Here is a 25,407-nt window from a genome sequence, read left to right on the forward strand (position 1 = left end):
CGCCCCTAAGCCGCTCTGAGTCCACAAGGAAATAGAGGCCTGCCCCGGGGGTCTGGAGCAGAAGGAGGCGGGGCAGTGCGGGGCGGTGGCCGAGTCCAGAGTCCCGGGAGGCCTGGCTGCAGGGGAATGAAGCCTCCGCCTTCCCCGCAGAAGCATTTAAATACGGCCGCGGGCCGGGGACTCGGGGAGCGGCGGGCGGAGCGGTGTGTAGAGCCTGCGGCTTGGGTGGAAGGCGCTGTCCGAGAGAACGGGATCTGCACGGCCGCTGTGTCCCTGCCTTGGAAGTGGGTAAGCACCGATCCTTGCGGGATGCCCCCTTCTCGCGGTCCCGGGCCGCTCCCTGTTTGCAGCGGGACTCCCTACTGCACCATTCTGGTCCCCCTTTTCGGGCCCGGCGGGAATCACGTCTTGTGCTTGCAGATCAGCCGAGCCGGGCTTTTAATTCGCAACTCGCGCGTCTTCAAGCCAGTTCTCCTTTCCATTTTTTGATTTGAAACGAACGAGATTTTTCCCGCCGCTTCAGACAACCCAACGCTCCCTGAAGGAAAGGGTCTTCTCCGTGGGGCCTAATGGGCGCTTCACAGTCCTAAGCTTTGTTGGGGATTAGAGTCTGCTCACCTGGGAGGCCGCTGCTCTCCCCTTGCAAGTGTAGAAAGCAAAGTCCCTTAAAGATGCAGCCCTAAGGCATTTATCCTATAATATCTTGGGTGTGTGTGTGGCTCCTGCAGTCCATTGCTGGCCTCTGGATATTTGTGTGGACATTCTTCTTAATGTCAGGGAAGGCCTTTCTTGGGGACTTCAGAGACCACGTTTTTGTGAGATCTTAAAAATCTTCACGTACTAGTAATTGAGTAGGGTTGGTTGAGAAATCTCATAAAAGGAGGAGGGACTGGCTGGGAGGGAGCTCATATGTGGTGCACACAGAGGGCTAACTGTTCATCACTCACCTCAAAGGCCAGTCTGAGGTGGTTTTTTTTTTTTTTTTTTTTTTCCAAATCCCCTAAGAAATGGAGAACAGTGGTCTGGTCTGTTTCTTCTGAGGGGTTTTAGACTTGAAAGAGCTTAGTGTTTCTGCTGTGAGCTGTGCTTTTGCGAACTCAGCTTCTAGTCTGAGCTGAATGCTACACAACCCTGGTTCGGAAAATACATTCCCTCCCCCGCCCCTTCTTTTATCTCTGTATTGCTTTCTCTGCCATAAAATCTCTAACCACTAGGCATGCTCTATCTTTTCTCGAATTTCCACAGCTGTGGATCATTCCCGTTAGACATAAAATTAAGTCTTTCACAATCGGGTTTATGGTTTTTTTAATCAGGCATCTTTTAAGTGTGTTTCCCTGAAATGACTGAGGTTGGTGTATCCAGCTCATGTCTTATCATGTCTGCTGTTTAGTTCTTCAGTAGCTGTGAAAGGGATGGCAGATGGATGTTATTCTATTCAGATTGCAGTATAAGACATTTGCTGGCTGTTAGTGACATCTTGTAGGTTGACTTGCTTATCTGAATTTATGAGATTTTTACATGAACAGTATTTTCAGGATGGTGTTGTGGTATGTTGTGGTTCCCAAAATATTTGAGGTGAAGAAGACTCATTTCAGAATGACCTATTCAGTAAACAGACAGGCCCATGTTTCTGTCAACGCAGTGAGGGCCAGTGGGTATAGGCAAGGAGAAAAAGAATATGGTGAGATGAGCCTGCTGGGAAAAGCACTTGCCACACAAGCCTTGAGTTCGATCCCCAGAACCCACAGTGAAAGGAAAGCCTGGACCCGCCCCCCCCCAAAAAAAAGTTGTCCTCTGACCTCTACACATGCGGTAGCCTACATATCACAAAACAAAACACTAAAATTAGGAAGAAAAAAAAGACAGAATCCAAAGACAGGTGTCATAGAAACTGTATTGGTAACATTGTATCAAGCTCCCGAGTTAGTTTCTTGAGGGTTTTTTTTTTTTTGAAACTTCCAAGTGACTTTATTTGATTTGCATCAACTATGTATCTGTCTCCTTAAGTAATTTCCCATCCACTGTCTTGGATACACTTTACTTCATAAGAAAACTAGCAAGGCCACATACCAACCCAACATGAAGACCAACGCAAGTAACTGAGAGTAGTGGCTCATGCCTATAATCAGTTCCCAGGAGGCTGAGGCAGAAGGATCACCATCAGTTCCAGATCAGCCTTGGCTGCAAACTGAAAGCTTATTGAGAGACAGAAAAGTGGGTATGTGTGGAGAAGGGGAGGAGGGGGAAAGAAAACACAAAACCGAGGGGGGAGGGACTCAGACGTACCCAGTTCTACAGTACAGATGCAGCTGCAGTAGTCAGTAACTACTGCTTAGAAAGAACCCTGAATTGTGATCTTGAAATAAAGGCAGGGAAGAAGTAACTTGAGGACAAAGGGGTGGGACACGAGGGTAGAATGTCTACCTGTGATGTGTGAGACCCTGGATTTAATCCCCTACATTATAAAAGCAAATCATATTAGAGGTTACTGAGGGAAAATATGAGTCCATTCTTTAGGTGGCTAAGGGAGGTAGCAGTCTAATCGTTTACTGTAAACTATGGTCAGTCATCTTAACTAACACTATGAAACATGAAGTCTGCAATCCCAGAGGCCTAGGGAACAGTTAGTTATTAACTCAATACTCAGTGACAGACAGACAGCCTAAGTGTGAAAGGTTTGGCAGTGAAGAGCTGATAAGGTCCACCCGCCTTGGCACTGGAGACGTGCCTTAGCGGTTAAAGAACACTTGTTCCTCTTGCATAAGACCTGGGTTCAATTCCAAGCACTCCCATTGGTGGTTCACAACCATCTAGCTCCCAAGCACTCATGTGGTGTACGTTAATACATATTAAATAAATAAACATTTTTTTAAAAAAAGATCCATTAGCTTGGGTTACATTATTAAACTGTGAACTCCTTAAGCCCTTCCATAGGCATGATCTATGTGTATTCTGCAAATGTTAACAGACCATGTTCAACTTGAGCTTGAGGATATCAGCTGTTTTAATAGCTATAACTTCTTGGCTATGGAATTAAGTTATAACCCTGAAAGATCCTCTGGACCAACATTACTTAGAAATTCTATTTATTACTGTAATTAGGGTGGGAGACAGGTGTCTATTTTTGTTTTGTTTTGTTTTCGAGACAGGGTTTTCTGTGTAGCCCTGGCTGTCCTGGAACTCACTCTGTAGACCAGGCTGGCCTTGAACTCAGAAATCCACCTGCCTCCAGCCTCCCAAGTGCTGGGATTACAGGCGTGCTTCACCACCATCCGGCCCTGTTTTTCTTTTAAAGGATGTGTTTTTATTTTATGTGTTTGGATATTTCTGCCACATGTATGTCTATACCCTGTACATGCCTGGTACCTGTGGTCAGAAGGTATGAGATGCTCTGAAATTGGAGTTATGGATGGTTATGAACCACTATGTGGTGCAGGGAGTTGAACCTAGGTCCTCTGGGGGAGCAGCAAGTGATAATGACCACTGAGCCACCTCTCCAGCCTTATGTGTGACACCTGGTTCAGTCTTGTGAACCTTGAAGATGAACGTATAGGCCCAGAGTTAGTTAGGGTTTAGATGTTGAATTATGATGGTGTAGCTTACAGAGAGACTGAGTGGTTATGCCGCAGGTGGAGCAGCCATCACAGTAGGGATTTTACAGTGCGGTCCCTTGGTATCTCCGGGACATTCGATCCAGGGCTACCACAGCTGGGAATGCACAAGTTCTTTAAATAAGATGGTGCAGTATTTATTTTCCTTACCCTACGCATGTCCTCCTGTATACCTTAAATCATCTCTAGGTTACATATGACACTTGATATAACTGAGCATCATGGCACATACTTATAATACTAGCATTGTAGAGGTGATCATGATCACAAGACTAGCCCAGGCTACATAGCAAGTTCTAGGCCAACCTAGACTGCATAGGGAGACTTGGTCTCAAAACAAACAATAAAAGTAATATCTAATAAAATATAAATAGCTCTATGTTTAAGCAATAAGGAGAAAAAGTCTATATATATTCAGTAGAGATCTGATTTTCTCTTTTTAGATGAGGCCTCACTGTCACTAGGACTGACGTGGAATTTGCAGTGTAGATCAAGATGGCCTCAAACTTGCTTCTGCTTCTCTAGAGCTAGGATTCAAGATGTGTACCCGTAGCCGGGCGGTGGTGGCACACGCCTGTAATCCCAGCACTCTGGGAGGCAGAGGCAGGCGGATTTCTGAGTTTGAGGCCAGCCTGGTCTACAGAGTGAGTTCCAGGACAGCCAGGGCTATACAGAGAAACCCTGTTGTGGGGGGGGGGGGGGGGGAAGATGTGTTCCCGTATACTTGGCCTCCAGTCTCTCTCTCTCTCTCTCTCTCTCTCTCTCTCTTTCTCTCTCTCTCTCTCTCTCTCTCTCTCTCTCACACACACACACACACAGTTGCCTGATTCTGTGGGTATAGAACCTGCTGTTGGGACAGAGGCGCAACTGTACTTGTCCCTGAAACGTAGGCCATCTGTTTTTGATAGTGTGGTGTCTTGGAATCCACATTTATAAAGTATCAGAACAGAGCACTTTGAGGAATTATGCTGTCCAAGCCTGGAACATTTTATTCCTGTCTTCATTTCCCTGGAACCAAAAAATGTCTCCTCTTTACATCCCGTGTTGCTGTTCTTTTATATAAAAGTAAATATCACGTCAGATATTGTGTTGCCTTGTTCCTGACTCTTCCGGTCTCCAGATGCAAAGGCTGTGCCACCCTGCTTGTAACCCCTCTCCAGTAAGGAGTAGGCTTCCATTGTAGCGATGCCTCTAATGGTGATGGTTCATTCCTCTCTGTGGGCTGCTGCTGCCTTGCGCTCCTGAGGGAGGCGCTCCAGGGCCACTCGTACCTCAGGAGAGTGGTCGTCTCTCACAGCTCCACTGCTGACTCACACAGTGAGCACCTCACTCACTGCTGTTTATTCCTTTACTCGGACCTAGACTCTTTCTTCCAAGGCCCAACTTATACTTCTGCCTTGAGATGACCCTTTTCTGCCTCTTCTTCCCCCTACCCTCGAGTTTTATTAGTTATTGTGGGGGCTATGTGTGTGGAGGTCAAAGCTAGTTTTCTCCCTCCACCTTCACGTGGATTCCAGGGACTGAAATGAGGTTCTCAGGCTGACTTCACCCTCTGAGCCATCTCACAGCTCTCTCTTCACCTTCTGAGCCATCTTACGGCTCCCTCTTCACCTCATCCTGCTCTTCCTTGGACACTCTAGCTGATAATCTTCTTCTCAGTTAGCCATTTTACTAGGGTACCATTCCTTTTCCTCCTCTTCCTTTTCTTCCTCCCTCTCCTCCTTCTCCTCCTCCTTCCCCTCCTCTTCTTTTGTCTTTTTCAAGTCAGGGTTCCTCTGTATAGCCCCTGCTGTCTTGGAACTTGCTTTGTAGACCAAGCAGGCCTGGAATTCACAGAGCTCCCCCTGCCTCTGCCTCCTGAGTGCTGGGAGTTGGTGAGGAGGAAAAGACTAGGTCCTGGAACAAGTTGAAGGAAGTTTTCTGAAACCAGATGCCCAGGTTTCCTTGTGTGGATGTGGGACAGCTGCAGTGAGGCTGCACACATGTCTCCTGAAGGGAGGAGGTTTTCACATTGCCGGAGCTGAGCCACTTAGTGTTCCCAGCATCATCTTTTCCATTCACGTAGAGTAGGCAAAGCATGATGAGTGAGGCAGGGAAAGATGGCTGACTGCCAGAAGTCAGCCTGGGTGCCCTTGGTATTTTTACAGAGGCAAGGCTTGCAATCCTAAAAGTTATTTAACAGAATGAATGTTTTATTTCTATAGCTTCACAAGTGCTGATAGAGAACTTTTAACTCACTTGCTTAGGCTCCTAAGGAATCTGTAGACTTAGCATGGTTTTCATATTTCTTGGTAAGTGTATCTATACAGAAGAATGCAGCATAATCATTAAAGTTGAGGATATGACCGTAGAATGCAATAAGTTTTTTTTAAAAAGCCATGTGTAGAGACTGTGTATATCTGGTGTTTCTTCAGCTCAGAAATAAGATTATGCCAGGCATGATGGTGCACACCTTTAATTTCAGCACTCAGGAGGCAGATCTTTCTAAATTCGAGGCCAGCTTGATTTGCTTTGAGAGTTCCAGCACCATAGAGCTGCATAATAGAGAAACCCTGTCTCAAAAAGATCATAATACACATGCATGTACCCACGCACAATACACACACACACACACACACACACACACACACACGCACGCGCATGACTGTGTACTTAGGCAGAGTACACTGGTAGTATAGACACACACACATGCATGACCGTGTACTTAGGCAGAGTACACTGGGAGTATAGACACACACACATGCATGACCGTGTACTTAGGTAGAGTACACTGGTAGTATAGACACACACATGCATGACCGTGTACTTAGGCAGAGTACACTGGGAGTATAGACACACACACACACACACACACACACACATGCATGACCGTGTACTTAGGCAGAGTACACTGGGAGTGTAGACACATGCACATGCATGACCGTGTACTTAGGCAGAGTACACTGGGAGTATAGACACACACACACACATATACATATACACGCACACATGCATGACCGTGTACTTAGGCAGAGTACACTGGGAGTGTAGAAGAAACAAAGGAGCTGCCTGAAGCAGAGTCAGCAGGGATGGGGTAGGACTGAGGAATCTTGGGAGATTTCCTTCTAGTATTCTACTTTGGCACCAGAAGAATCACTCAGACGGTCAAGGCTCTAGCCACCTAGGCGGAGGACCCAAGTCTGGGATCCACATGGTAGAAGGAAAGAACTGGCTCCTCTGCAAAATTACTTTTATGTATATCTTTAAGAATATGTATGGGGCTGGAGAGATGGCTCAGTAGTTAAGAATACTGACTGCTCTTCCAGAGGTCCTGAGTTCAAATCCCAGCAACCACATGGTGGCTCACAACCATCTGGGATCCAATGCTCTCTTCTATGTCTGAAGACAGCTATAGTGTGCTCATATAAATAAAATAAATAAATCTTTAAAAAAAGAAAAGAATACTTTCTTAGTAGAGTTCTAAAATTCCAAGGCTTCCCTCTTTGGGGAACTAAAACTGTGTGTGTTCGTTGGTTTGTTTATTGCAGTATTGACTCTAACTCAGCCTTATCTCATGCATGCTGAGTAAACTCTTCCACAGACCTAGATACATTTTTGGGAAGCACTGTGATTAAGCAGACCCAGAGCACCTCCTCTGATCCATGCAGGAATGAGTCCACAACAAGCTATTAAGCTCTCCGATTACTATTTTTCTTTTCCTTGGGTTGCATGAATGGGTTTGATTCGGTGATGTCTGAGATCTTGGCAGAAACTGAAATGACTGGTCATTTTGACAGTAATTGTAGTGAGTAACCAGATATTCCTATACACGAGTCACTTCCTTGTAAATTTTTAGTATCAATCAATTAGGTGTAGTAAAACCTAGTGACTATTAAAAACTTACTAAGATCAGTGCAACGGTATCAATAACTGCAGAAGTTACTTTGCTGGGCTAGGGAGATGGCAGAACAGTAAAGTGCTTGCTATATGAGACCAAAGACCTGGTTTGGACCCCAGCACCCAGTAAAATCTACTATGGCCTTACACACCCTGTACCCCAGGGCTAGGAGCCGGAGACCGTATGGCTAGGGCTCAAGAGCAATAGCAGAGCATGAAGTGTCCGCAGGCCTCTGCATGCCCACACAGGTATGCACACCAGCAAACAAACGCACTTGAACGTTTCTTTCCTTTAGCCTTTTCCCATTTTCTGATTAAAGTTGAAATAGAGTTTTAAGATTATTGTCCAATACTTAAAAATAATCTGTTGACGCCAATTAAGTATTTAAGGGGTATTTTGCTCTATTCTCTGCTGCTAGAACATCAGCAGAGATGGGTGACTTATAACAAACAGGAATGTCTTGGCTCCAGGTACTGGGGGTTGGCAAAACCAAGATGGAGGGGCTGACATCTGGCACCGTGCTGTTTTGCTGTGTCATTCCCTGGCGGAAGAACAAAAGAGCATGAGCTCAGACCTGTAGCCTTAAGCCCTGTTATAGCAGCATTAATCCGCTCAGGGTAGAGCCCTCCTTCTAAACTCCTCCTTTTATGCCTCACCTTCAAGCACTTTTGCACTGGGAATTAAGTTACCCACATGATTCTTGAGGAATAAATTTTAGCCAAGCAGGAGCTTAATCTTAGAGGCTGGTTCTGAGTTATAGAACTAATCTCAACATCTGTGACCATCTAAACCTGTTGGAAAACTCACCTTTGTAAGCTCAAATTGCACTGACGGATAAATTTACTCTGGGGCCCCCTCCTCCTCCTCTTCCTCCTCCTCTTTTTTTTCTTCTTCTTCTTCTTCTTCTTCTTCTTCTTCTTCTTCTTCTTCTTCTTCTTCTTCTTCTTCTTCTTCTTCTTCTTCTTCTCCTTCTCCTTCTCCTTCTCCTTCTCCTTCTCCTTCTCCTTCTCCTTCTCCTTCTCCTTCTCCTTCCTTCTCCTTCTCCTTCTCCTTCTCCTTCTCCTCCTTCTCCTTCTCCTTCTCCTTCTCCTTCTCCTTCTCCTTCTCCTTCTCCTTCTCCTTCTCCTTCTCCTTCTCCTTCTCCTTCTCCTTCTCCTTCTCCTTCTCCTTCTCCTTCTCCTCCTCCTCCTCCTCCTCCTCCTCCTCCTCCTCCTCCTCCTCCTCCTCCTCCTCCTTCTCCTCCTCCTCCCTCCTCCTCCTCCTCCTCCTCGTCCTCCTCCTCCTCCCTCTCCCTCTCCCTCTCCCTTCTCCTCCACTTCCTCTTCTCTTCTTCCTCTTCTCTTCTTCCTCTTCTCTTCTTCCTCTTCTCTTCTTCCTCTTCATCATCTTCCTCCTCTCTTTCCTCTTTTCCCTCCTCTTCTTCCTCCTCCTCCTCCTCCTCATCTTTCTTCTTCTTTCTTTTCTTTGTTGGACTTTTCAAGACAGAGTTTCTCTGTGTAGTCCTGGTTGTGGTATCCTGAACCTCACTCTGTAGACCAGGGTACCTTGAACCCACATCCACCTGCCTCTGCCTAATTGCTGGGATTAAAGGAATCTACCACCACAGCCTGGCTTTATTCTACTTCTATACTGTCTAACTCTCAGGACATAATTTCATGGCGTGTACAATACTATCAGTTGTTACAAACTTTCTCTTTTTTGTGCTAGCACAGTGAAGAATAGGCCAAGTCATCTGATTGGAACGTTATTTTTCACTGGCAATTTTCATAATTCCTGAGTAAACATAGGAAATGTCTCCAGCTGTCTGACACTTCTGTGATGATATGCCAGTGATTTGTCCACATTTTCTGTTTTCAGTACTAAAACCCTGCTGATTGTTTCCCTTTTAGTTCAGCCATGGTTGAGATTAAGAAGATCTGCTGCATTGGTGCGGGCTACGTCGGCGGGCCCACATGCAGTGTCATTGCTCACATGTGTCCTGAGATCAGGGTGACGGTTGTGGATGTCAACGAGGCGAGGATCAATGCATGGAATTCTCCCACCCTTCCTATTTATGAGGTAACTCTATATTGGGCAGCTCTTTGTTCTTATGCTTGTAGTTTTCTTACCATGTTGGTTAACTATTTTATATATACTCCAATTGTGCAATCTACGACTGCTACCAAGTCAATAAAAAAAAGTCTGACTGGGCATGCTCCTAACACCTGTAATCTCAGCTCTCACGGACTGAAGCAAGTTCAAGGTCTGCCTGGTGTCCATAGCTAGTGAAGGCCAAGCAGGACAGCACAGAGAGACCCTGCCTCAAAGCAAAGCAAAGGTTCGGCATGGTGCTAGGATGTAGTGCATGCTAGCTTGATTAGCCCACATATGGCCCTGGGTTCCAGATAATAAAAAAGAAAGAAAAACAAGCTAGATCTTGTACTGCATGTCTGAAATCCCAGTAATTGAGAGGCTGAAGCAGTAGGATTATGGAACTACACAATGAGTTCCAGGCCAGCCTGGAGCAAAAGGCTAAAAGTATACAATAAAAATTTCTGATAAGAAAATGTTACGGGAGCACATGATTAGTATGTGACAGGCCCTGAATTTCCTCTCTAGTACTGCAAAGGAGAAAAAGAAGGAATTAAGGACAGACAATACAGTGACAGTCTGTGTCAAGTATGCTGAGCTAACAAGCCCTTAGAACGAAGTGTACGGGCTGGGGTATCGCTCAGTTGTAGAGTGCTTGTTCAACATGCACAAATCCTGTGCTTTTTCCTAAGAGGAGGCATGATGGTACACTCAAGAGTTGGAGTCAGAAGAGAACAATCCCACAAGAGTGAGTTTGAGGCCAGTTTAGGATATATGAGACCCTGTCTCAAAAAATAATAGACTTCTGGTTGTTGTAGTACATGCCTTTAACTCCAACACAGGCAGGCTGATCTCTAAGTTTAAGGCTAGCCTGGTCTACAGATCATATCCCAAGACAGCCAGGGCTACAGAGAGAGACCCTACTTCAAAAAAATTCCTCCAAATTCTAGCACTTGGGAGACAGAGGTTGGCATATCTCTGAGTTCCAGGGCAGCTGGAGGTACAGGGACTGTGCCTATAAACAAACAAACATTTTATGTATAGGACTAATAGTTATTTACATACTTATGGAGTACAATGTGATATTTCATGTACAGTGCTTAATGGTCACCCGGAACACTTATCATTTATTTGCATTAGTATGAAACTATTTTAAAATACATCTGATTAACAGTTACCAGCCAGCTGGATGGTGATGGCACACAACTTTAATCCCAGCATTTAGAAGGCAGAAGTAGGCAGATCTCTTTAAGTTCGAGGCCAGCCTGGTCTACAGAGTAAGTTCCAGGACAGCCAGGGCAATAAAGAGAAACCCTATCTTGTAAAAACAAAAAACAAAAGAAAAATAAAAACCAAAAAATCAAAAATCCAGCTCCCAGCCATTATCTCTAGAAGTCCTTTTTCTTATCCAGCTGGACTTCTGAACCCATCATTCATCCCGTCATCTATAATGCTTTCCTGCTTCTGGTAATCTCTGTTTTATTCCACATCATTTAGAACATGTGACATTTGTCTTGCTATGCCAGATTTTTTTCACTTAACAGAAGACTGAATTAAATTAACCTTGTTCTCTGTAAAATCCCAACTCCATAACCTTTTCTCTCATTTTCTAGAACCTAGTCAAAATAACCAAGACATCCAGTACAGTGGCTGGTGGCACCAGTCTTGTTGTTTAGTGGTTTCTATATGTTGCCATTTACATTTGAATAAGTAACAGGAATATGAGTTTGCAGTTATTCCTCTTCCAAAAGCTTATGTTAAAAGGCCTCAGGGCCAGGGAGATGAGGGCTCAGCTGAGAAAGGCATTTGCTGCCAGACCTGAGGACCTGAGTTTGATCCTGGGACCCCTAGAGTGGTACAAAAGAACTGATCCCCCAGAGTTGTCCTCTGACCTCCATGTGTACCCCAGGGTAGGCACATGCCATGGTGTTCTCTCTCTCTCTCTCTCTCTTTCTCACACACACACACACACACACACACACACACACACACAAATGAATATAAATAATTTAAAATGTAATAAAGAATAGATTTGACATGTATGAATGTTGACAGTATGCATGCTTGGTACATGTATACCTAAAAGTTAGTAGAGGTCATAGGATCCCATTATAGATGGTTGTGAGCCACCATGTGGGTGCAGGGAATCAAACTCTGATTCTCTGCGAGAGCAGCCAGTGCTCCAAAGTTCTGAGCCATCTCTCTACCAGCCTCCATAAAGTCTTCAAAAACAAAGAAAGGACATCTTTGATGTATACCACCACGAACGCACGCACGCACGCGCGCACGCACACACATGCACGCACACAAATAAATAAATATAGAATTGTTTTTTTTTGTTTGTTTGTTTTGGTTGGTTTGGTTTGGTTTTTCAGGACAGGGTTTCTCTGGGTAGCCCTCCTGGAACTCACACTGCAGACCAGGCTGGCCTCGAACCTTAGAGATGATCCGCCTGCCTCTGCCTCTCCCAAGTGCTGGGATTAAAGGTGTGCGCCACCATACCCAGGTCTCAATTTTTTTTAACATAAATATATTATCAGTAAAATTGCATGGGGAAAAAGTAGTAAAGATTTTCAGTGTTTTATAATAAGAGGACTTAGAAAGATGCACCCCGTGTCTGTTTGTATAAAGTAAATACTGACTTTTGCAATATGTCGATGGTATGACTCACAGGGTGGTGGGGAATACATTCATAATGACAGTGCAAAATGTTTGCTTGAAATCATGGGGCCTTGATGGATCTGATAACAGTTGATATGGAGGAGTTAATGGTTAACGTATCACCCAGGTACATGGTCAATAATGACACAGCATTTTAGAGCTGCTCTCCGTGTGAGTTCAGCTTGACTTCATTTAATGGTGACATCCTTACTGTGTTCTGTGTATGAGCCCCCCACCTTTGTTTCTTTTTTGGAACTCACAATACCTCCCAACATAGCCTGGGCTGTCCTCAAATTCTCTGTGTAGCTCAGCCTTGCCTCAGACTTGGTTCTCCTGGCTCGGCCTTCTCAGTGTCAGGACTACAGGTGTGCACAGCCATGCCCCGCCGTCCTCAGCTATTCGAAGACACTACTGGGAAATATAGACCTTTAAGTAACATCACCACTGTCCCCTGGACACAGTGATCCTGTGGTTGTCTTCTCAGGACTAATGATAATACTGTGCTCAACTCTGTTTCCCCTTTTCCTTCTCTAGCCTGGACTAAAAGAAGTAGTTGAATCCTGTCGAGGGAAAAATCTATTTTTTTCTACCAATATTGATGATGCCATCAGAGAAGCTGATCTAGTATTTATTTCTGTAAGTAGTTTGCTTTGCCATGTGATTTTCAATCTGTCTGTCTATGAAAGTTTCATGGCTTTATTTGGTATTAAACCATAACAGTGCTCTTAACCATGATAATATATTGCATGTTATAGACAGGCAGTCCTATAGAGGGGGGACCTTTGAGTTCATTTTTGTCCCTGGACTTAGCTTGGAACTTGCCTACCCACACTGTGTCTGGCACATATATGGTAGCTTCTCTACAAGAGTTCTCTTGAGGGCTGGAGAGATGGCTCAGTGGTTAAGAGCACTGACTGCTCTTCCTAGAGGTCCTGAGTTCAATTCCCGGCAACCATATGGTGGCTCACAACCATCTGCAATGGGATCCAATGCTCTCTTCTGGTGTGTCTGAAGACAGCTACAGTGTACTTATATACCTAAAATAAGTAAATATGTCTTTTAAAAAAAAGGGTTCTCTTGATTCTTCTAGTTGTTTCTTTCAGTGGCTATATATGTGAAATGTGCTATTCTGTGAGAGTTAAGGCCATGATGACTGTTGATTAGTTAGTTAACTGATAGCCTGGGCTATCTTGAAAGCACTGACGGCCTTCATTGGCCCTCTTTCCTCATCCCCAATGCTCTCTCTAGGTGAACACACCAACAAAAACATATGGGATGGGAAAAGGCCGGGCGGCCGACCTGAAGTACATCGAAGCTTGTGCCCGTCGCATTGTGCAGAACTCAAATGGGTACAAAATTGTGACTGAGAAAAGCACGGTCCCTGTGCGGGCAGCAGAAAGCATCCGCCGCATATTTGATGCCAACACGAAGCCCAACTTGAATTTACAGGTGTGAAGAAGGAAAAGAAATCTAATTCTTCTTAGGTCAAAATTGATGCCTTAAAGTTACCCACAATTCAGTTTATTCTAAAACTTTCCTTTGTATTACTGTTCTAGGTACTGTCCAATCCTGAGTTCTTGGCAGAGGGAACAGCCATCAAGGACCTAAAGAACCCGGACAGAGTCCTGATCGGAGGGGATGAAACCCCAGAGGGTCAGAAGGCTGTCCGGGCGCTCTGTGCTGTGTATGAGCACTGGGTTCCCAAGGAGAAGATCCTTACCACCAACACCTGGTCCTCAGAGCTTTCCAAACTGGTTAGTGCGGCTCTTCATTAAGGTGTTATTGTGTTGAGGTAGGGTATTCGATGTTGCTCAGGTCAGTGTCAGACTCAAAACACATACACACACACACACACACACACACACACACACACACACACACACACTTTGTCCTGTTTTCCAGTGCTGGGTATTAAATCTGAGCCTCACCTGTTAATCACACTCTGTAGCTCTGCACTGCGTTCCAGTCCTTCCTTTTAAGTCATGTTTTCTTTTTTTCTGTTTTTTTTTTTTTGGTTTTTTCAAGACAGGGTTTCTCTGTGTAGCCCTGGCTGTCCTGGAACTCACTCTGTAGACCAGGCTGGCCTCAAACTTATGCCTGCTTCGTGATCTGCATCTCCTCAATGACATAGAAAGTTGCTCTTTTACACACCATCTTCTCCTGTGTCTCTTTCATTTAAAGGCAGCCAATGCTTTCCTTGCCCAGAGGATCAGCAGCATTAACTCCATAAGTGCGCTGTGTGAAGCGACAGGCGCCGATGTGGAAGAGGTGGCGACGGCTATCGGCATGGACCAAAGAATTGGAAACAAGTTTCTAAAAGCCAGCGTTGGTAAATAAAATGTTCTCTAGTCAAATAGGTTACTAACACTTTCAGGTTTGTGGAACCTCCTTATGGAAATGTTTTGTTTGTTTTTGTTTGTTTGTTTTTAATCTAACATCTGTTGTTTTAAAAAATAGATTTGGGCAGTGGTGGTGCGTGCCTTTAATCCCAGCACTCTGGAGGCAGAAGCAGGTGAACCTTCATGAGTTTGGGGCCAGCCTGGTCTACAGAGGGAATTCTAGGATAGCCAGGGCTACACAGAGAAACCATGTCTCAAAACGAGAAAAAAAAATACAAAATAAAAACAATTCTAGAGGGGTTGGGGAGATGGCTTAGTGGTCTGACTGCCCTTGTAGAGGACCCAGTGTGTAATTCTTTGTACCCACATAGTGACCCGCAAACTCCAGGCGTCCTGAGCTCCCGTGACTAGGCATCACACATGTACACATGTACACATACAGGCAAACGTTCATACACATAAAATAAACCTTTAAAAAACACACCCAGGGCCTGTGAGGGCTCCATGGTCAGGGCCCCTGTCCCCAAACCTGGTGACTGGAGTTTGAACTCACATGCTGAAAAGAAGGAGCAGACTCCCTCGGGCGGGTCGCCCTCTGACCTCCACAGGTGCCTTCCATCAGGTTGTAGAGATTAAGTGAAGCCGGCCATACTGGGGACACCTCTTATCTTTGCCCTGAGGGAGTAGAGGCAAGAGAATCAACGTAAGTTGCTCAGGATGCCCTTGAACTTGCTGTGTAGCCCAGGCTATGAGCCTTCTCTGCTCCTAACCTCTGCCTCCAAGGCCAAGGAATTACAGGCCTGTGCCACCAGGCCTGGCCTCGCATGCTTGCCCTTACCCCAGTCTGTAAATTTACTTTACCCTAGCTGTAAAGTAAGTTTCTCATTATTGGTGGTAGTTAGATGGTATTATAGCACTAAAAATACTTTAGAGAGCCCAACTTGGTGAAACCCTGTCTCATAATAAAACATCCCGAAAGGGGGTTAGGTAAGGCATGGCTCAGTGTCGCCTGGCAAGCCCAAGGCCTGGGTTCAGTCCTACCACCACTCATGTACACACATACACACACTTACACTCTTTCTGAGGCTGTATGTTACTACCCTGCCCTTCTGATGTTTTCTCCAGCTATACTAAAGCTGTTTACAAAAGACACACTATGTGTCGTGTCTGTATCAGTGCTTTATCCTTTAAGTTTTTTTTCTTTCAAAACAGAATTTCATACAGCCCAGCTGGCCTAAACTAGCTATGTAGTCACCGTTGGCCTCTAGTTCCTTTTATTTATTTATTTCAAACTCTATTTATTTATTTATTTATTTACTTATTTATTTATTTATTTAATGTATGTGCGTACACTGCAGCTGTCTTCAGACACACGAGAAGAAGGCATCGGATCCTATTATAGATGGTTGTGAGCCACCATGTGGTTGCTGGGAATTAAACTCAGGACCTCTGCTGGAAGAGCAGTCAGTGCTCCTAATCACTGAGCCATCTCTCCAGCCTGGCCTCAAACTCCTAATCCTCCTGCCCGTGCCTCTCACAAACCAGAATCACGGATCTATGACACTGTTTGGCGTTCTTACCGCTGGTGGCCTGCTAAGAAAGTGCTGTGGCTTTCTTTTAGAGGGTATTCACGTTCAGGGGACATTTTATAAGTTGTTCAGAATCAAATACTGAGGCCAGATGTTTCTGACACTGAAGTTTTTACCTCCCTGCTGCAGCCTGAATTACACTAGCTCAAAGGTGAGCTAGCACACCTTGGCCCACATCCACCGCACCGCTCCCTGCAAACAAGTGTTATGGGAATATTGTCACACCACACCCACAGCCACACCCACAGCCTTTCTCTTCTCCTCAGTCACTATGGAGCTGCTGTGGCAGAGGCTAACAGTCCTGGCAGGGATTTTATGGCACACAAAGACTGAAGTATTTACCATTAGGCCCTTTACCTCTAAACTTTACTAACTCTGTAGTAAAGTAGGAGACAGGGAATCATGCCAGGTAAGCGACAGAAGAAATGGACGATAAATGTGAGGAAAAGGTCAAGTTGGGGTGGAGAAATGGTTCAGAGTGTGTATTCTTGTGGATGACCCGTATTTATCCCACAGTCCCTCTAAATCAGCTGTCCCTCTTCTCACCTCCAAGGAAGACACACTCACATACATGCAGGCAAAACACACATAAAAATTAAAAAAAAAAAAAAAAGAAAGAAAGAAAAAAAGAAAATTCTTTTTTAAAAGGAAAAAGGTCAAATGTAGCTTTAATGAAACCTGTGTTGGGTAACCAGTTAGTAAGGATATGATTTATAAGCAACTTTTCCTAATTTTTTTCATTTTTTTTCTGAGACAGGGTTTCTCTGTATAGTCCTGGCTGTCCTGGAACTCACTTTGTAGACCAGGTTGGCCTCGAACTCAGAAATCCGCCTGCCTCTGCCTCCCAAGTGCTGGGATTACAGGCGTGCGTCACCACCACCGCCTGGCTATTTTTTTCATCTTGATATAGGGTCTATGTAGCCCAGGCTGGGCTTGAACTCACTGTGTAGCTGCAAAAAATTTATGCTATCTGAATTTGATTGCTTAAAATCTGAATAAAAGTTGCTGATGTTGTGTGAGCTTCACCCCCAACCCCCACAGGATTTAGTTTCTGGGTCTTACCTGAAAACATTGTCTTCTTTTGTTCCCTCAGGTTTTGGTGGGAGCTGCTTCCAAAAGGATGTTCTGAATTTGGTTTATCTCTGTGAGGCTCTGAATCTGCCTGAAGTCGCTCGTTACTGGCAGCAGGTACACATCTTCGTAGTTATAACTTCTCATTGGATCCTAATTAAACATGGCAGCCTTGGCGAAATGGTTTTGCATTTACTTATTTCAGGTTTATCTAATGAGGTTCTGTTTTCAGTTAGTCTTTTTCTCCTGTCAGCTGTGATGGGCATTTTTGATACACTGGTACTTCTCATTTTTTAGCTAAATTTGCTCCCAGATAAGCCAGGAAGTAATATTATCTTTTATGTTTGGGTGTATGTGTTTGAGACTGTCTCCTGTAAACAGGCTGGTCTTGAACTTACTATGTAGCTGGAAATGACCCACTCCCTCTGCCTCCTCTGCCCCAGTGCTAGACTCAGAGGCATGCCCCATCATGAGATCCAGGTCTCACTGTGTGGCTCAGGCTACCCTGGAATTGGTGTGAAGCGTGCTTTTCTGTGAAACTTAAGAACCAGCATTTTAGTATTTTTAAGCAGTTTGCATCTATGGATACGTTCAGTTTCACGAGCTAAAGCAGGAACCCCTTCCCAAGTTTTCCAATGCTTGCTTACTCTGGCTACTCTTTGGAAGCACTTTCGCCGTCATCACTAACAGCATCCCCCATCTTTAGATGAGAAGAGACTCTGAGAGATGACATAATCTGCCTAAGGTACCTGCCAGGTTGTGTACCTTTTCCAAATGGTTTTCTCTGAGTTCATAATCCTGCAGCCCTCAGCAATGGCTGTGAGCAAGTCTGCAGGGAATGGCTCTCTCTCTTACGAATTTCACTCAGCCCAGCAGGTGGTTTCGTCTTGCTATTCATTATGCAAGATGCCAATGAAATCCTGATTTTCCAACACTTTTTTGTGCTCCTTTTCAAGCTTGAGATGGTCCCTCGGAGTTTTTGACAAAGCTTCTTCTCCCTGTGCTTACTTCATCTGCAGCTCAGATGTGGTATCAGGAGTTCTCACACTCTCTTACCCTGAGGTGTGTGGGTGAAAGTTTGTCCTGTACTTGTGCTGTCGCGGTTTGTGCAGAAGCAGCTCCCCCTTTGTTCTTGGCCATTTTCTTCTCCTAGTGAGCTTTGTGAACGGTGGGTGAGCTGAGTTTACGAGGGCTGAGGAAGCTGTGTGGGGATGCCTTACCTAGGCTAGCCTGTGGCTGCTCTCCAGTGCCTTCAGAATTCCAGCCTAGCTGTGTGGTTCTCATCCCCCCAGCTCCACTCACAGCACATCAAGTAAAAGAAAATGAACATTTCAGGAAGGTTCTAAGAAAGGGAATTGGTGTGTTTTATTATTATTTTGTTTGTTTTGTTTTTCAAAAGACAGGGTTTTTCTGTATACCCGTAGCTGTCCTGGAACTTGCTCTCTAGACCAGGTTAGCCTAGAACTCAGAATCTGCCTGCCTTCCAAATGCTCAGATTAAAGGTGTGTGTACCACATCTGGTAATAGGTAGATTTTTAACTTTCAGATTTAAATCTAAATAACACTGGTAGGTAAACTTTGTCATTAATATGTAAACTGTATATTTGTATAGTAGAATTTACTATAAAACTACATGTATGTCTAGAGTATACTTTTATAAGCTAATATTGTATATAATTTCAGGTCATAGACATGAATGACTACCAAAGGAGGAGGTTTGCATCACGGATCATAGATAGCCTGTTTAATACAGTGACGGATAAGAAGATAGCTATCCTGGGATTTGCATTCAAAAAGGATACTGGTGATACCAGGTACCTATTTTTTAAAACACTAAAAAAAAATGTGTGTGTGTGGTTTTTTGTTTTTGCTTTTTAAATTTTACCAATGTTTGCCAAATACAGTATTAATCTTGGGAGATAGAGTTAGAAACAAGCAGATCTCCATGAGTTGGAATCCAGCCTGGTCTACCTAGCAAGTTCCAGGCTAGCCAGGACAGCGTGGTGAGGGGGTGTGTATGCACAAGTGCACATTGTATGCGTTTGGCAGTCAGAGACCAAATTTAAGTAGTCAATTCTCTCCTTCCATAGTGGGATCCACTTTTATCTGCTAATTATCTCTCTGGCTTGCTTTAAAACGTGTCAGGGCCAGACGTGCATAAAAGCACTTGCTTCTAAGCCTCATGGGATTCAACATGGTGGAATCAGCCCTGCGTGCTCGAGCGTACACACACACACACACACACACACATTCACACACATCCTTTTGAGGGTATCAAATCTTTCATCTTATCTTTATCTTTTAGTTGGGAGAAATGAATGGAAGTACATATATGTGTACATATATGTATTTTCTATAGTATTTTATTCTCCATCATATACAGATGCCAGGAAAGGGCTGTCAGTATGGTGTCACAAGCAGAAGAGGACCCATGTGTCTCCTTTTTCTGTGTGTGAGCACTGGTGTGTGTGTGTGTGTGTGTGTCAGAGAGAGAGAGAGTCAGAGAGACAGAATAAAAAAGCATCTGTGTCCTCACCAACCCGTGTATCTTAAACTCCCTGGTATTAGAATTTGCCCTTTAAAATGACACTGATTTGTTTCTCCTTCAGAGAATCCTCCAGTATCTACATTAGCAAGTACCTGATGGACGAGGGTGCCCACCTCCACATATATGACCCGAAAGTCCCCAGGGAACAAATAGTGGTGGATCTTTCTCATCCAGGTGTCTCAGCGGATGACCAAGGTAGGACTTTCATACGTAAATCTTTTGGTACAGACCCACACAGCTGCCTTGTCTTTGAAACCTTTATTTAGTAGTTGTTTTTCTGTCATTTCTTGCCAGTGCTGTGCCTGGTATCCAGCCTCGTTTCTCTAACATTAACTCTTAGCTACTGTGTTCTCAGCTTTGAGCTGTGCTCTAACCTGGTAGTTTCTGCAGGAGCCAGAGATATAGCTCAGTGGTATTCACAAAGCCCTGCAGATCCCCAGGAAATACCCGCGAAGAAAGATTGGGGTGCCCCTGGTTCCCACTTTCCATTCATCCACCGTCAGACACCCCCTTCTCCACGACAAGTGTTAAAACATCTAACTTCCAGCACCTGCCTGGTTTCTCATCTCTTTTGGTCATTGCTGTTTTTATAGTGTCCAGACTGGTGACCATTTCCAAGGACCCATACGAAGCCTGTGATGGTGCCCACGCCCTTGTCATCTGCACTGAGTGGGACATGTTTAAGGTAACGTCTTAGATTACATCAGGGAAAATTCTAGAAGCATTCCAGTGCAAACACTAGTGGAAGATGTGTCTACATGTATGTTCTAATTATTCACTTGTGTGTCTACATAGGAACTGGATTATGAACGGATTCATAAAAAAATGCTGAAGCCAGCCTTCATCTTTGATGGGCGGCGTGTCCTGGATGGCCTCCACAGTGAACTACAGACCATCGGCTTCCAGGTAGTCAGGGTTCTGGGTTGGCTTGTTTGTTTGTTTGGTTTGGTCTGGGCATCGTTATTTTAATTTATTTATTATTGTGTGTTTTGGGTGGGGGTGTGTGTGGAAGTCAGGAGACAACTTTGTAGAGTCAGCTCGCCTGTTCCTTCCTCCTCCTGTCACAGGCTTCAGGCTTGTGCAGCAAGCGCCTTTACCCTCTGAGCCCCTCAAAGGCCATGGGGGAATCTGTAAACCCATTGTATGGGTTCCAAAGCATCATATCTTCCAACTTAGCAGTAGGATAGTAAGATAACCAGAACAAGAGGCCCATTCTCTGCAAAAGCCCAGTTGTTTGGTAACCATTCCACTCCTTCCTGTTTGTAACCTAAAGTTGGTTTCCTTTACTTGGCAGTAGGAGGGTATCAGGCGCCTATCTTATGGAAGCAGCTTGTGCCCTATCTCACCCTATACCGTAAAGATCAAGTAAGAAGACCTACCGTGTGCTGGGCATTGGTGTCACACGTCTTTAATCCCAGCACTTGGGAGGCAGAGACGGCGTATTTCTGAGTTTGAGGCCAGCCTGGTTTACAGAGTGAGTTCCAGGACAGCCAGGGCTACACAGAGAAACCCTGTCTCAAAAACAAACAAACAAAGAAGACCCACTGAGATCACAGGGTGCATCCTTGTTATTCAGAGCTGAGCTTCATACCCCACTGAAGCCCGGGTGAGGGGTGGGCTCACAATTGGGGTATGAAGCCACTTGGGTGGCCACTGAGGAAATGCTTCACCTGGCAGCAACACTGCTCTAAGAGCTGCCGTCCGCCTCCCCAGGTCTCCAGGTCCATCAGTTGGTGCTCCTCCTGTACCTTCAGACACTCAGCACTGTCCTTGTGCTGTGAGAAGTCTGAGGGAAGAATCTGGGCCTCATGAGCCCTCTTCCCATTCACATTCATCCATGTGGAGCTTGGGAAAGCTGACAGAGCAGGCCCAGAGCAGTGCATTTGTGTGTTCCACCTGTCTGCTGTACCAGAGCTCTGCAAGTACTAACAGGTTTGACCTGCTGCCTCGTGGAGCAGTGTGGACTTGGCGCAGAGGCCCCTGGCAGAGTGATTTAGGGAAGGTTACAGACAGCTGGCGGAGGAGGGCTGCCAGTGTGGTGCCAAGCTAAGCTTCTGCCGCCCTCCGCACTGGCTTAGAGGCGCTCGGAAGGCCTTATCTACTCACACAAATACTGGATCTGGTTTCTTTAACCTCGCACTCACTTGCTAAAGGTCCTTTTCTCTGCCTTTTGTGAGATCCTAGGTGTCAGCAGAGTCAGCTGGCAACTTGTCAGCGCCTTGGCAGTGCCTCCATCTTACTCCCCTAATGGAGCAAGTGAGCGCAGGGCTGCTCTTCTGGGTTGCAGCTTAGCCTCAGGAGTGTTACCTTTTAAAATGTTATTTCCAAGACACATGTAGATAAATATTTTTAAAATCTTCTTCTGGGATTTAAACCTTTAATCCCAGCAATTGGGAGGCAGAGACAGATGGATCCCTGAGTTTGAGGCCAGCCTGGTCTACATAGTGAGTTCCAGGACAGCTGGAGAAAACCTGCCACCAAACTAACTAACTAACTAACTAAATGTCTGGAGAAATGGCTCTGCTTTTACACAGGACCCAGGTTTAGCTTCCAGCACCCACATGGTTAAGTCACAGCCATCTCTAACCCCAGTTCTAGGAAATTAGGGGTCCTCTTCTGGTCTCCAAAGATACCAGGCACATACACAGTATACATACATATGTGCCCGTATAGGCATCTAAAAATAAATATTCTTGAGTTCTTAGAAAATTTACCTTCCCCAGTAAATTTTTTTTAATTTAAAAAAAAAAATTCAGGTGGGTTTGGTAACATTCTTCTATAATTTTGCACTTGGGAGATTGAAGCAGGATGACCAGAGTTCAAGGTCATCTTCTGCTGCATAGGTAGTTCCAGACCTGCCTTAAAAATAAAATAAGCTGGTGGTGGCGCACGCCTGTAATCCCAGCACTCTGGGAGGCAGAGGCAGGCAGATTTCTGAGTTCAAGGCCAGCCTGGTCTACAGAGCGATTTCTAGGACAGCTAGGGCTATACAGAGAAACCCTGTCTCGAGAAAACCAAATTTAAAAAAAAATAAAATAAAATAAATAAATAAATAAAATAAGATAAAATAGGAAATGGGATCCCTAAGTAAGGGAGAGTGTAAATCACTCAGTAAGAAAGTAGACTCCTATAAATACAGCAGACGTCCTCTGTAGTGTGAGTCAGACAGAAAGAATTGATTTTTTTTTTTTTTTTTTTTTTTGGTTTTTCTAGACAGGGTTTCTCTGTGTAGCCCTGGCTGTCCTGGAATTCACTCTGTAGACGAGGCCAGCCTCGAACTCAGAAATCCACCTGCCTCTGCCTCCCAAGTACTGTGATTAAAGGCGTGCACCACCACTACCCGGCCGAAAGAATTGATTTTTAATTCAAACGAGATATAGGAATAGAGTAGTGTGTTCATCTCTACTGGAGGGGGATAAACGTACACTGGTAAGGTTGGTGCGGGCTGGAGAGGCAGCTTGGACTTTAGAGTGCTCACTGCTCTTCAGAAGGCCCTGACTTAGTTCCCAGTATGTGCACACTTGGGAGGCAGAATGTTCTGTGAATTAGAGGCCAGTGCTCATAACAAGACCCCGTCTCTATAAACCCCAACAAAATCCAGCTGGCAAAGTGGAGTGGCACTTGATTCTAGAAACATCAAAAAATAAAGGAGCCAAAGATCTCTCAGAACTCAGAGAACTTGAAAAAGTTCCTCTTCCTCCTCTTCTTCCCTCTGCAGTATAGAGCTCTCGCATACATGTGCCGTGATTAATGGTTCTTTTTTTTTTTTTTTTCCTCTTCAGATTGAAACAATTGGCAAAAAGGTATCTTCCAAGAGAATTCCGTACACTCCTGGTGAAATTCCAAAGTTTAGTCTTCAGGATCCACCTAACAAGAAGCCCAAGGTCTAGACGCTGCCCTGTTACCTGGGATGATTTGGGACTTCAGGGGAGCCAGCCTCTGTCCGATACCTGATGGTAAATGAACTACATGTTTTTAAGGAAACAAAAATATTTTTGTAATCATTAAATTTATACTAGCTATATGGGTGTTAGCATATCTAATAATTATGAGTCTAGAATAATTTTTACATATTTTTATATTATTGTCCTCTCAGTTACTGAATGGATGGAAAACAATCATGTTGGTTTAAATGTCAGTTTTTGTAAAATAAGAATGAAACCTTGAACTGTCCAGCATTTCAGATTGTCCACAGACTGCACTTTAATAATACAGGGAGGCAGTCTTGTATTCATGTGTGTTGGTTTGTCTGCTTATCATTAAATGGGACTTCGAAGCCATGAAATCACTGTGCTAGTACGGGCTGGTTAATGTTCACTGGCCTTTTGCTTTAATGAGATTATGTCATTAGTGGTTCTAATTGTTTTTTTTTGTTTTTCCCAAACGATCGCTCCCGTTTTCTTTCCCTGCTTAACTTAGCAGTGCTTTCTTGTTTTGAAAAATGTAACCTGAGGAGGAATCAGCAGTGTGGTCTAGTTCGTTCTGTTTCTTAGCTTCTGTACCTGCTTGTTTTGTTTGCACCTATGAGTCAAGAAATGTTTGTTACCTTTATTTTGATTTTTTTATTTCTATTACAATTCAAAATTTTTTGCTTTAAGCAAAGAAAACCAATAAAATCTCATGTGTAAACTGGATTCTCCAATTTACATATATCTTCTTTATGTCCATATATTTATTTGGGGTGTGTGTGGGGCGTGTACATGTGCAGAGGTCAGAGGCCATCACCACCTAAGAGTCTCAGCTTTCTCCTCCCATGTGGGTCCTGGACTTTAAGCTTGAGTGGTCAGCTTTGCAGAGACTACCGTCATCCACTCCGCCATCTCAGCAATTTCCAAAACAATTATTACATCTATCTGACTTTTTCTTCTGTGTGCATTTAGGTCAGAAGGAACTCTGGGGTATCTGTTCTGCCATGGCAGGCTTAGTGGGGGGCACCCTCACCCGTGAGCTACCTGGCTCTAACCACTGGGCATCTAACGACTTTCTGCGTGCTTTTCCACCTGCATGAAACATTTTGTATGTTTACTTATTTTTATGTATATGAGTGTTTCCCTATCTGTGACATCAGACTCGTTGGAATTGGAGTTATTGATGGCCATAAACCATCGTGTGGGTGCTGAGAACTGAACCCCCAGGTCCTCTGCAAGACCAGAAAGTGGTTTAATGGCTGAGATATAGCTATAGCCCTCCCTCTATTTTCTGTTTCTTGATGAATTACTTGCTGTGGTTGTTTTCCCTTGGGTTGATGATGTCCTATTTCCATTTTGTGCTGTGTGCACTGAAGATATACAAACTTTTTTAAACAAATACATGTCTCATCCTTTAGAACTTGTGTCATTAAGTAAAAAATAGAAATTGAAGCGCCCCTGGACCTGGAGTTCTGAGTAGCTGTAAGCCATGGGATGGGAGCCAGGAGCGGAAAGAAGTGGTCTTAACCATGAGTCACCTCTCTAGCCCCTGTAGTTACATTGTAAATGCTTATAGAATTCCCTACACAATAGCCTCAATTTTGTCTCCTGGCCTACAAAAACTATGGGCTATTTGGACCCTCAGATAAGCTTTGCAGACATCAGCTCATGTTGGTTTAAGGATTAACCCTTATTTATAAGACTCCTGAGATTAGAAGTTGCACTGTATATGC

At 44.5% G+C, this 25,407-nt stretch overlaps 1 protein-coding gene across 1 annotated transcript; it reads left to right on the forward strand.

The window, feature by feature from the left end:
- The first annotated feature begins 4 nt into the window (after window positions 1-4).
- Window positions 5-24,400, forward strand: Ugdh (UDP-glucose 6-dehydrogenase). Its single transcript, XM_052198938.1, has 12 exons — window positions 5-288; window positions 9,378-9,546; window positions 12,754-12,855; window positions 13,468-13,668; window positions 13,776-13,973; window positions 14,401-14,548; window positions 17,241-17,335; window positions 18,902-19,032; window positions 19,828-19,961; window positions 20,360-20,451; window positions 20,562-20,672; window positions 23,549-24,400. The coding sequence occupies exons 2-12, from the start codon at window positions 9,385-9,387 to the stop codon at window positions 23,654-23,656; spliced, it is 1,482 nt and encodes a 493-aa protein (XP_052054898.1). The 5' UTR covers window positions 5-288; window positions 9,378-9,384; the 3' UTR covers window positions 23,657-24,400.
- Window positions 24,401-25,407: the final 1,007 nt, after the last annotated feature.

Source organism: Apodemus sylvaticus, chromosome 11, assembly GCF_947179515.1.
Source record: "Apodemus sylvaticus chromosome 11, mApoSyl1.1, whole genome shotgun sequence".
NCBI classification, from domain to species: domain Eukaryota; kingdom Metazoa; phylum Chordata; class Mammalia; order Rodentia; family Muridae; genus Apodemus; species Apodemus sylvaticus.

Bases quoted from the DNA above. Each gene is read 5' to 3' on its own strand.
- Ugdh (XM_052198938.1), top strand. From the start codon at position 9,385: ATGGTTGAGATTAAGAAGATCTGCTGCATTGGTGCGGGCTACGTCGGC. The intron at 13,669-13,775 runs GTGTGAAGAAGG...TTACTGTTCTAG, and splicing joins AGCCCAACTTGAATTTACAG to GTACTGTCCAATCCTGAGTT. The intron at 14,549-17,240 runs GTAAATAAAATG...TTGTTCCCTCAG, and splicing joins GTTTCTAAAAGCCAGCGTTG to GTTTTGGTGGGAGCTGCTTC.